Source organism: Arachis ipaensis, chromosome B3 (assembly GCF_059453495.1).
Source record: "Arachis ipaensis isolate K30076 ecotype BB chromosome B3, ASM5945349v1, whole genome shotgun sequence".
Taxonomy (NCBI): domain Eukaryota; kingdom Viridiplantae; phylum Streptophyta; class Magnoliopsida; order Fabales; family Fabaceae; genus Arachis; species Arachis ipaensis.
In genome coordinates, this window is record NC_142438.1 from 13437700 (window position 1) to 13451058 (window position 13359).

Sequence of the window (13359 nt, forward strand, 5' to 3'; positions counted from 1 at the left end):
CTCAAAAATTAAAGTAATACATAAGATAATACATAGACTTAGCACTCTACTTTTTAAATACTTTTTAAGAAAGTAAGAAATCATAACACACATATATATAATTTCAAATACTGGATAACCATAAGATTTAAATATAAGGGTAAGGTATAGTGTAAGGTGAAGAATACAAGATAGTCTCAATGCAAAAAGTTTATATGGTTTCGAAATTCGACAAAAGCTTAGAGGTACAAAATAGGGTGCAAGTCAGGATAAGCAAAGCGGTGGTTAACATGGCAAAAGGCTACACGGCAAGTTAGTATCTAACAACAGATATAACGTTCACTCACAGATCTCGTACCCCTTTCAAAGCATCAACTTCCTAACTCCATCAATCACTTCACAATTCCATAACCGGTCACAAACCTAACATCCGCAGACTCTTCCACGAGAAACAAAACTCCCACAACTTCTCATAACGTTGCACACTTACCGCTTCACCTTCCGTATCCACAAACAGGTCTTAAGGAACTAACGCATCGCATTACTATATCTAAAGATTGCACGTGACATCAAAACAATTCTCGAGTTTACTCAAAAAGATAAAAGACTTTGAAAAAGAAGGACAAACAACAAGGATAATCTCCGCAAGAGTTTTGAAAGAACTGCTAAATCTACAAGTAAACAAGGCTGTACAATCGATGAAGAGTATTGGAAGAAAATTCAGTTTAACAACCTCAAGGATGACTCCTGAATCAGAGATAACTGATAAGAACACAAAAAGGATAAGCAAGGCAGTAGTTTGAAACTAAATCAAGTTGAGTTAACAAGTATAAAATTATAGAAGAAGGTTAACTAAAGCTAGTGATGACACTCTCAAGGTTTAAAATTTATGATTAAGTACACATAATACATTTGAATATAAAGAATGAAAAACTGAAAGAAGATCACCTCATGTGCTAAAAGAAAGTATGTAACTCGCATTTCACAAAAGGGTGACAGAAACATATATCAAGACTGCAATAGCCAATAGGGTTGAAAGAAAACTAATTGCATTTTGTCCAAATAGTTTCCAAGTAAAAGACAGAATAGGTGAGGTTTAGAAAATGAAAATCGATTAAGTTAAGGCCAAACAATTTTGAAAATCCTGAAAGACCTTTAGGTACTCAATCAAATAAAGGTATACACTGAAATTGTGGCAAGATTGTAAGAAAATCAAATATTCGTTCAAGAATTCTCAAAGTTTAAATTTAAACAAGCGTGTATAAAATTTTATAGCAAATATGGAACAAGTTAAACTCTATCTAGAAAAGAAAACTCTGAGGTAAAAATTTGCTTATCAGTCGGTTTCAAAACTTTATTTAAAATAGTGCATGCCAACTTCAAAATAACTTTGTCAATTTAAAGAATAACTATGTATGCAATTTAAGTGAGAAGAATTGATTTAGATTTCTTAAGAGAATCTGAAACTTGTTTCAAAAGTTCACATCAAAACTCTAAGAATACACTTGAAATTGCCATCACATAAGAACATTCAAGAATATTTAAGATGTACTTAAAAAGAAATCAGACCAAACAAGAAAGGTCTTAAATCAAGAGAGTTCAAATAAGATCCACAAAGCATGGGACACCAAACAAGCTTTCCATTGGTTCAAAAGAATGCAACACTCGTCAGGAAAGACAAATCAATCAACAGTGAAGTTTCAAGAAGGAACCTTTGACTAAAGAAGGATAATTAAGAGGACAAACAACACACTAGATAAAAATAAATTCAAGCTGACTTAGAGGAGTAGTAAATTCAAAAGAGAAGAAAAACTGAGACTACTCGTGATGTTCATAAAAGAAAAAGATTAGTTAAAAACAAAATCAAGTATCACAATCATAGAAACAAAAGCTTAAAGAATTAGCCCATACTTGAGAGGAAAGGTATGAATCCAATATTTTCAAAAGAACAACAAATGCTTAAATAATGTATCATGCTAATTTAAAGTCAATTTGTCAAACGAAAATTAACTGGAATAAGAGCGAAAAGCCTTTCCTTTAAGAATTTAAAAATACCTAAGTACATAATTAAATAGAGTTACGTATAGGAACCGTAATAAAATTACTTTGAAAAGTCAAATTGTACTTAAAGTAAGTGTAGTTCTGCAAACCAATAAAAGAACATGCGAGGTATTAAAAATAAATAGCTTTTAAATTGCATAAGGAATTTTCAAAGTTTTATATAGATAGGCGTATATCAAATCAAAAGCGATCTTATAAAAGTTTGAAAATTGGTTATAAATATAGTCAATTAAAAGAAAAACTCAATCACCAGTTCTTTAAAAAGACTAGGAGTAAGGACATAACAAGGCACACTGCATCAAGACAAGTTCAAAGTCATGTCGAAAAATTACATGGATCAAGAAAAGAGTCCAAACAGAGAAAGACAGATACACCAAGAAATTCAAACCGGCATATGCAATTTAGGATCAAAGAAGAATGCATATGAACAGAAAAATAGGATTAAAAACACCAAACTGCTTTCCAAAAGAAGTGGCAACAAGAATATTCAAGATAGGTTAAGAAACAATAAGTCACATGACATCCAAGAGAATCCAAAGCACATAACTGAGTAACCTCGAGAAATAGTTTCTAACGTTCCCAAAACCCGCGATTTACTTTACTCAAAACTCGTATATCACCTATGATAACCCATCAGTGCTTTCATATACATAATTCACCAGTATTAAGCCGGCCAAACTTAATATCAGGAATTATGCAACGCAAGACTAATGACATTAATCAATAGATTGTCATGTACATAAAGCTCTAATTCTCATCATTCGACAAGACCTAATACATGACAAATGCTCAGAGTATGCAATTGAAGTATAGTCGGTCCATTCCTCAGACTCTACAGGAAAGACCATTCTGATACCACAAATGTAACACCCTAACTATCAAAATGTCACGCTTCCGACTGCGCTATTCTGATAGCTCGAGTATTACGATGACCCTTCTAATATTTAATACTAAAATATGAGTCTGTTTAAAACTTAAAACCGCATAACCGTTTATATACGCTTATCGTGAAAACATAAACATATATGTACATACAAACCAGATACAATACCTTATTTTATATATATATATATATATATATATATATAAATAATAACACTACCTTACAAACATACATACCATAATTACCTATCCCTCTTACAAACTTAATAAAGATAAAGGCAAGGAAAAAATAAAAGCCAAGATAATACAAAATAACGAATAAACAGAAAAAGGAATATAACTCTTCTGAAGCTTCGCCGTCCATATCCTGAAAAAGGAATAACCTGTAGGGGAGTGAGAACGTCGTCCTCGCTTCTTCTCACTATAGGGTTATAGAAATTGCTATAATAAGATACGTAAAATAAAACTATTTTTAGAGTACAATCATTGCTCATCTTATGTGTCTTTCCAAAAACCGTGGGTACACATTAAAAATCCAGACCTTTTTGAAGACTTGGTAAATTTTTCAAATAATCTAAAACAAAACCCTTTTCCTTTCTTGTAAAATCTGAAAAATTTTTCCTAAACAGTATGAATAACCAACATGTCCCAAATATAGGTTCAATTAAGTCTATGCTGTAAAAGTTTGATTTTTCATACTTTTCTAGACTACAAACATGAAAGCAGTTACCTACGCGGTATAAATGACCATCCCGTTCCAAGCATAGGTTCATTAAGTCTATGCTGAGCCGGTCAGATACTTTATACAAATCTAGAACTCAATATACCAATCACGGCCTCAAGCCCATCCAATCCAACACAGCCTCCGACCCAAACAACTCAATCATCAACCAATTCATCACAAACCAACCAATCAAACACAATCACAAATAATGTAGTTCAAACACAATCAATAACAATTACAACAAATATAGCAGTTAGCAGTTAACATAGGTATTCACATAGGCAAACCAAGTACAATATGCACACCCAAATAATATCACATAAATGCAAATGATGAATGTCTGTCCTACTGGCTGTGATATCACATTGTCGGTTCAACTGCCAACCCGACACATCTCCATGGAGACGTCGCCCTTCGGAATCATCATGTGGGAACCCCGAGAAATAGTGCTCGGGTCACTGTCCAGGATTTTGTGCCTGCACGCTCTATTGATCCGAAGGGATGCGAGCGGGATACTCTTGCCACCGACCTCGCATCTCAGCGCAAGCGGGACGAACCACCGCCCTTACGCCGCTGCCGCTACCTCGACAGGCGGGATCCAACCACACGTCTCTGCTGGGCGCATAGCGTCTTATCAACAATCTCATCTCAGCATAAGCGGGACGAACCCGGCCCTTATGCCTACCAAACAATAATTCCTCAATCTTGATGATAATCACAATCAATCAGGCTCAATAACTTATTTCAAATTCATTATTGGCCCCTTTACTTTTAAATAACAAACGTTTTCAATTCACATCTTGCCAAGAATCACTTTTCAAAACGGAGCCACTTTCCACATCTTTCGAACACTTTCAAACAATCTCAAAACCATGTCAAATTAAAAATCTCTTTTGAAAGACTCAAAATCATTCATTTCTAAATCAGGATTTGGTCATAAAATTCTTTGGCGGAGTCTCAAGGCTTCAGGGGAGAATAACCTAACTCATTTCTTAAATTCATTGAAAACCTCCGAAACCTTAACTTCTTGATTTGAATAAATAAAATAGAATTTAAACCAAAACCAAGTCATGTATCCAAATATTTCGAACCAATTTCAAAACCAACTTATTTAAACCAAAACCAAATCATTTAAACCGAAAACCAATTTCAATTTCATTCTTAAATATACTTCCAAAGGCTCGAAAATTGTTTCAGTTTTAATAGGCCAAAGTTTCACAAGATACTTCAAACTTTTCTTAAAACGGTGTAAAATGATGTTAGATAACCGAACTCCATTCAAACTCCTTCAAATTTGCTTACTTAATCAAATTCTAAAACTTGATCATTTTTATTTTTAAATCGACTTTAAAACATGATTCTTTTCTAAAATAGTTTACATTCTAAATATAATAATTTTCTTAATAAAATGGTTGAAACCTAATTCATTTATCAGTAATACAATTCAAGGCATAATTCATTCTTTTAAAAATATCATTTAAAATAAGGTATGGAATTTTATAGAAATTTCAGCAACATCTCCCTTAAATTTGGACTTTGCCACTCTTTCCGGAGTCCCAACCAAACCAATCATCAATCCCCTGTCAATGGGTTCAAGACCAAATCAGTTTTCAATAAACAAAACTCAGATTTTCATACTATCAAAGTCATTTCGGATAAACCAATCTAAAATCTCCAATGTATCAAAATCAGACATCATTTCACCCAAACACGCAATTATATTCATCTAAGACATAATTAGACAATTCATAAAACTTGCATAATCACCAGAAATACATTTCGCACAGCATATTTATTTATAACAATTTTCGATTTAAATAGATTAGTTTGTATAAAAGCCCTACCTCAAAACGCAAAACCATAGTCCAAACACCTCACTGAGTCCTTTTCGCCTCAACTCGAAATCACGGGCAACCAAAATCTCGGCTCCAAGCCACTTTCGCAATAACCATAGCAACACTAATCGCAACATACAACAACCAAAACTCAATCTTATAGCAATTAACGCCACAAACCTCAGCGTATGATAACAGAACAGTAATCAGAGGACTTTTCAAGTCGAAAACGCTTACCGAGCGAAGAAAACGAAACAACACCGTTTATTGAATCGGCTTGGCGGCAGCCCCGATAACAACCTCAAGTGGCGGCGGCAACCAGATCTCCGGCGACGGTAACTGAAACTAATCATACGACAATGAAGTTTCTGAAAACCCAAAGGAAAGAAGACCAACTTAAACCCTTACCGGCAGGATTTTTCCAGCGGCGGCGGCGAGGTTTTTCGGCGGCCATAACTCCGGCGACGCGGTTCCAGATGGCAGAGGGGATATGGGGCACTGGGGTTTTCAGCAAGCGGTGGCGGTGGCTCCCCGTCTTCCCTTCTGGTCGCGGTCCCTCTCCCTTAGACCAGATCGGTGGCGGCTGTGCTTATCACGACGGCGGCGACGAAGACGGCCCGGACAGTGACGGAAAAGGTCCCCTCCGGCAGCGGCTTCCCTTCCAGGTTCTCTTTCCCAGACGCGTCTTCTTCCCAGCAGTGGAACCAAACAGTGGTGACAACCCCGAGCAGAACGGGTGACGAGCTTCACGGCGAGGACGACGGCGGACAGCGGCGGCGATCTCGTGGCAGCAGAGCACGACGACGTTCAGGATGCGGCACCGACTCCTCGACGGCGACAAGCTCGCGCCGACGGCTAGACGGCGATGAGCGCGAGTGACGGCGCAAGCCAGACGCGTCGGACTGTGGCCGGAGCACGGCCTTCTCTTCCTTTTCTTCTCTTAAATTATTTTCAATAAAATGATTTCCCGAAAATAAACTGTAAATAAATATATAATTTCCCTTTTATGAATATTTTGTACTATGCATAATCTATATTGTTGGAATAAAGTGGACCATAATTTTAAAAAATTTATATTTCCGTAATATTGTTACGGATAAAAATACTAGTGTAAAATAAACAAGTAACATATATAGAGGATCATAAAATATATGAACTTCTTTCGCTATCTAATATGAATTTGTTTTTATATTACACTACTATAGTCTTGTAAATTAAATTCAAAAATCAATTTGTACAAAAAAAATTGTAAAGTAAATTAAATTTGGCACTTAATCACTTGCAAACCGTAGTAGTGGCGGTGTAGCCACGGCAACATGGCGGCCGGATTTTGCCATATCCATTGATCTTTTGGTGGCTGCGTGAAATGGTGCGGAACCACGGATGAGACACATATACAATGTTTATAACAGCTCTAAATCCTACATCGACGGATGAAGCACATATAACAATGTTTATAATAGCTCTGACAGCAATATTAATTTGTCGAGTTAGGTAACGCTATCTTATAACCCATGTGGGTTAGAAAAAATTTTAATAATTAACAAAATTTATTATTTTTGACTAACATTAAACTCTAAGTCCTATATCGACAGATGGCGCACGGCGCACATATATAACAATGTTTATAATAACTCTAAAAGAAAGGTTGCCGGAGGGTGGAATTGGAATTGATCAAGGAGTTGCATTTCTGCAACAGTGACTCAACATGCTTCAGGGAAGCCATTCAATGCATTAGGCGGGAACATCAACCCAATTTAACTACCTTTTTTTTCCTTTGGTCTAAGGTTAGTAGAGAAATGAAAAGGTATGAAATCAAATACTTGATGTTAATTTTATATTTTCTTTCTTCTTTGGTCTAAGGTTAGTAGAGAAATGAAAAGGTATGAAATCAAATACTTGATGTTAATTTTATATTTTCTTTCGGATTCGTGCAGCGTGGCGCGTTTTATACTAAAGGGAGATTTTTTTTTATTTTTGTTTAAAGATAAAATTGTCCAAAAAATATTGTTTATGTGCAAAAAGATGATTTTATAAAGTTTTATTATGTTGAGCATGATTTTAATAAAAAAAAATAAAGAATGATTTTAATTTTGACCCAAGATTTTAAAAACGGAAAAAATACTTAACCCAACAAAAACTTTTTTTCCTCTACAATATATGATGGTATTTAACTTTGATTTATGCAGAGTATAATTAAGACATCAAAAATACATAAAGATGTACTTGTCATAATTATTAGACTGCATTACATTTCTCTTGATGACAATAATGTAGAAGAAAGAAATGTGATGGAAAGAGGAGAATAAGACTACATTTTATTTCACTATTCATGTAATCTTTGTTTCTTTGTGTTTAGGTCATGTTTTTTTCATTTATGGTGTTTGTTTAGTTCATGGTATCGGGTATGTATAAACTACTGGATCATGTTCTTCCTATTTAACTAATTTTGTTTGGTTAACTCACTAAAATCAATCATTTGAATTTTATTGGCTAGTAACAAATTTTTAAATAAAATTTTAATCTGTGATGGATTAATCCTTTATCTAACTCCTGGACTAAAAGATATCTCCGACAAAAAAAAAATATTATAGTGAAAAAAAATAAAAATAGAGATATCGTAATGGAGCGGCTTCCATTCTTATTGTGAAAAGCGTCTAGGGGGTATTTTTAACTTTTTGAAAAATTATAAACATATCTACATTTTTTAATTAAGTCAGTATGTTAAACAATATATAATAGATAATTCACTATTTCTCTTACATACACTAATTATTAGTGATAATATATGCATGGTAACATAAAATATACTTTTTTTTCTCTACTGTATATGTATCCTATAGTAAAACATGCTAATTGTTAATTAATTAATTAAGGAAAAGTCTAAGGCCAGCAACTTTTTAAATTCTGGCCAGTATGTAATTAGCAAAGAAAAGTAAGTCATTGGATGAAAGTTCACACCAATCTCACACCATTAAACCCATCATTGATGGCTATTTAATGGCTACAAATCACAAAAATTGCTACTCCTAACATTCCTCATTAATTAATTGTCATTCCTAATTACTATAGGCCAAACTAGTTCTAGAAAGCAAAAGGTGAATTTAAGAATTAAGATTAGAGAAGTGTCATGAAGATTATATTGTCTGGTGTTAATTACTTACAATATCTTATAATATATATGACAAATTCGATTGATATCATTGTCAAGATGAGCACACCTTATTAATTAAATTAAACAATGCATAATCATTTAAGCACTTAACATCTCTCTCTTCCATTTGAATTGCCTTAAATAATAATTCTTTTACTTTAGATATTCAATGATTTTCTGGACCATCCTAGACATCTCTAGATATTGGATCAATAATGGATTATTATTATCTACTCTATTATTATCACTTTTTTATATGGATTTATTCAGTGTGTGTTGCTACACATGCTACTTCCCATAATAACAATCAATATGGTTACTATGAAGAAGAAGATGGTGAATCTATTAATGGCTGACATGATCTAGAGAAACTTGAACAATGAACAGCTGCTTTAGTATTTGTAACCATGCCTTTATGGAGGAAATTCGGCTTCTCGAATTCATCATTTTCATGTCTGATCTCCTTAAGCATTGCTGTTACATCTTTCATGGCAGGCCTTTCTTCTGGTAAAGATTCACACGTAAGAGAGCCACCACTCCAAGAATTTGAAGCATCTCAGGGATCCTTGTTCCACATTGCACTATCAGATTCTGGTCAAGGATTGATGTGAAGTCTCTTTTCTCCACTCTGATTTCATAGTTAGACAATGTGTGCACCCTCTGAACATGAGCTTGTAACAATGTTTATAACAGCTCTAAGTATTTTTTTTTTTTTGTCATTGGATTGGACAACTCCAATTCTAGATACCCCAATAGATTGGACAACCCCAATTCTAGCTACACAACACACCCACACACTCCTCACATATTTATCACATTTTTTTCCTCAAATGCATCCTCTAGAGTTTGAACTCCAAACCTTTAGTAATGGGGAGGGGGTGAAATGCCACTGAGCCAAGGCTCTTCGGCACAGCTCTAAGTTTCAAATCGAGGGATGAGGCACATATAACAATGTTTATAAATTATAATAGCTTTGACAGGAACATAAGTTTGCCGAGTTATGTAAGGCTAACTTGTAACCCAAGTGGGGCCTTAGGGTTTTAGAATATGGCTTTGGCTATGCTTTGTTGGGCTGGTGGGTTGGCAACCATGTTGGGCTTGCCCACTCCAAGTCGAGAGTTGGGTCATGGCATTTGGGCAAAGGCTCAGGTGCTTGACAGGTGTGTTTAGCTCTTGAACCATTACCTTTTTGCCCTATTTTGTTTTCTTTAATTTTAGTATTTTTTATTATGAGAATTTTCTGAAAAAAGAATAAAACCAATAAAATTCTGGATTTTGTTTTTGGTTTTTTCTTCTATTTTCTGTTTTTTTTTAATAAAATTTTAAAAAGAAAAAATATTAAAATAAAAATAAAAAAATACAAAATAAACACGCTTTTAGTTTTCTTTTTTATATTATTTTTAATAAAATAAAATATTTTAGTTAGATAAAATTAAGACCATCTAGTATTCAATGGTGAAAATTTAATCACTTTTAGGGTCATATCTCTAAACTAAGCTGCTTAATTTAAAAGGAGTGGATCCATTATTTTTAATAGAAAAAATTTTAACAATTAATAAAATTTATTATTTTTGACCAACATTTTTAATTATCAGTCTATTTTTTTAGGTTTTTAGATTTTAACTTATACTTTTTAATATTGTTGTCTCATTATTAATCAAAAACAATAAATTCTATTAGTACTCTAATATTTTTATTTTTCATATAACTAGTGACGTTTTTTTTTTGTAATTGTCATTCTTTTTTTTATCAGTTATGTTATGGTATCACTTATCAAGTTATCACACCTCAATCCTTATCTTATTAATGCATATACAAAATCCATCACCTCACATAAAAAAATAAGTGTGAATATGCAAAATAAATAACATATATAGAGGATCATAGAACATATGAACTTCCTTCACTATTCAATATGAATTTGTTTCTATTGCACTACTAGCTATAATCTTGTAAATCAAATTCAGGGATCCATTTGTACAGGTAAAAAATTGTAAAGTAAATTAAATTTGGCACTTAATCACTTGCAAACCGCCGTGGCAGTGGCGGCGTAGCCACGGCAACATGGCGGCCGGATTTTACCATGTCAAGAGAGTCCTTAATTGTTGTATCAAATAATCTGTTGTCTGGGTTCTCTGCATAGCACACATAGTAACAACTCACACATGCATGAGGTAGTGCCATGGCAATCCTAGTCTGCACCATCATAAAAATGTTGATCACATTAATATCACAACATACATGTTAGCATTAATAATAATAATAATATAACGATTCATCATAAATTACTCCATATGTTTCAAAATAATTGTGACATACATTAATTTTAAAAGGAAAAGAGTGAAACATAGTACTAACCAGAAGGTATCCAATGAAAAATGTGAGAAGGGAGAGGGTGGCAGTGAAATTTTGGTACAATTGGGAGGTCCAAGCAGACACTGCAATGACACAGATTGAGCCAATGCTAACCCCAGAGAGGAAGCAGATTGAGCTAGTTATATCTGAGTCTACAATTGGCTCCATTTCAAGTCTTTTAAACAGGGACCAGGTGTCTTGGGATGCAGCTACAAAACCTTTACCATAGGCAGCTATCTGTTAACATAACATCAATTCAAATAAACCAACGATGTCTTACTTAGTCATACTAAATGAATATATGATTACTAAGGCCATACATCTTAAAGTAACAATTTCAATTCTAATAGCCCCAAATTGCTTACCAACATTATTTAACACTATCAATATTTTGATGAAGCAAATAGTTTAGTAGTTGTATGTACCTGAACATAGGCCCAACCATTCCCATATCTGAAGATAGATTCCATGACTCTGAAGCAACACCTAGCACAACAAAACAAGAACTCATCTTCTCCCTCAACCAAATTCAGAAACCTAGCAACAACCCTTGTCGCCTCGATCGCCGGCACAAACAGAGATCCCAAACAAGCACTCCCAAGGTTCCTTGTCAATGCCCTCAAGAATCCAAACTTAGTGCTAGATTGCATTCCCCTAAGATAATACAGAGCAATAACTCTACTAACACTAATGTTCACAACATTCCTCATAATCTCTGAAGTCCAAGCCAAGCTCAAAACCAAAGCAATGATCACCAAAGAAGGCAAATAGAAATTCAATGCACCAATCACTGCTAAACTCCATAGTGACATCCAAAACAATGCAGCACCAAGCATGTAAAAAGTTGGCTGGTTCAGATCATGGAACTTGGAAACAGGTTGAAGTGAAAGTGTTAGAATTTTGGTGCAAAATTTGATTCTGTTCTGAACCCAACATGCATATAAACCATTCCCTATTGAAAATGCAATGAGAGAAACTCCAACACCATCTGTTGGAGGCTTTTGGAAGCAGAGAAGGAGAATTCCAGCAGAGAGTGACATGAAAAAAGAACACCATAGTGTGAAATGTGTCATGAAATTTGGCCATTTTCTTATTGCAGTTTGCCATGTTAGTGCTAGAACAATGCTTAGAACTGAAGCTGCTTCTACTTGAGGTAGAAAATACTTCACTACCCTTGTTTGTTTTCTCCTTTTAGAATCTGATGAGGGTTGGATTAGTCCTTCAACTCCCTTGAATATAAGAAAAGCAACCAATGCTATGGCTATTAACATGTGAAGAAGGAACAGAAACAGGGTAATCTTGTTGGTGTATCTTCTTGAATTCAGTGTCACCGGTTGCTGTTATAATTAGTTAAAAAAAATAACATTGAAACATTTTTGTTACAAACATGTAAAACAACAACAGCGGCAATAACAAAGTTTTATCCCACTACATAAAATCGACTATGTAGATTAACAGATGCTATTGAGTTATATCATTTATCATTAACAAAGTTTTGACCGCTCGTATATAGTTTTTTTGGGTGTTTCTCTACTTTTCACGACTATCTTATATTTGATCTATCTAGATGTGCTTGAAATAAAATCTCTCTAATATTTTATTCAACAAAGTATTTGAATTTATGCAGCAATTTGTCTGCAAAATTCAAGAAAAGAGAACATACTTGGGGGATTGATGGAGTAGAAGAAAGCTGAGAAGGTGGTGGTTGTTGAGATTGATGAAGATGATCAGGAGAAAGAGAAGCAACTCTGGTGGCATTGTTGATCACAATCCTTAAAGGGTTTGTGGGATTCAACCTCTGAAACTTGGAGGCTTGAAATTCTGTATCACCATTATTATTATGATCACTCATCACTTTCTCTTCAAACTTCATTTGTCCATTCTCCAAGTCAAATGTTGCTTGTTCCTCTTCCTCCTTTGCATTTTGTTCTCTCACTTGTTCAGAAGCTCCCTCAACTGCTCTCATCTCCATCAACCATGCAAAATTTTGAAATTTTTTCTTATAAATGTTGCAACAGTTTGTAAGAAAATCATTGACTTACCATGTTCTTTTTATAATATGTAAGAGAAATTAAAGTAGTTATATAAAAATTTTAGATATATGATATTATTCTATTTTGTCATATAAGAATGAATAAAATGTTTGTTAGGTGATATAGTCTTCTTTCTTTATAATTCTTCTTCTATTTCAATCTTTTGTTGATATTTTTTTTTTTTTTGGATTATTTTATGTATTTAACATTAATATTATTTTCATTTAATAAGTAGATGAGCAAAAAAGATATTTATATTTAGATGAATTCTTTGTTATATTTCTTAGTATTTAAATATAACATAAGGATGCCATTTTAGATATATCTTCGTAATCT

General features: G+C 33.9%; 1 protein-coding gene and 1 long non-coding RNA gene across 4 annotated transcripts; both read right to left on the reverse strand.

The window, feature by feature from the left end:
• Window positions 1-5199: 5199 nt before the first annotated feature.
• On the reverse strand, window positions 5200-6484 carry LOC148569876 (uncharacterized). Of its 2 annotated transcripts, none has more exons than XR_015907625.1 (4): window positions 5890-6484; window positions 5719-5826; window positions 5491-5605; window positions 5200-5226 (listed from the first exon to the last, which is right to left on the reverse strand). It is a non-coding gene; the product is annotated as an uncharacterized LOC148569876 (long non-coding RNA). The 2 variants fall into 2 exon arrangements; XR_015907626.1 differs by having other exon boundaries at window positions 5719-5820; window positions 5890-6483.
• A 3955-nt stretch (window positions 6485-10439) lies between these two features.
• On the reverse strand, window positions 10440-13088 carry LOC107629676 (uncharacterized). Of its 2 annotated transcripts, none has more exons than XM_021118179.2 (4): window positions 12654-13088; window positions 11416-12219; window positions 10994-11227; window positions 10440-10831 (listed from the first exon to the last, which is right to left on the reverse strand). In XM_021118179.2, the coding sequence occupies exons 1-4, from the start codon at window positions 12960-12962 to the stop codon at window positions 10652-10654; spliced, it is 1527 nt and encodes a 508-aa protein (XP_020973838.1). In that variant the 5' UTR covers window positions 12963-13088; the 3' UTR covers window positions 10440-10651. The 2 variants fall into 2 exon arrangements, with proteins under 2 accessions (XP_020973838.1, XP_016188003.1); XM_016332517.3 differs by having other exon boundaries at window positions 10441-10831; window positions 11416-12327.
• Between the last annotated feature and the right edge of the window lie 271 nt (window positions 13089-13359).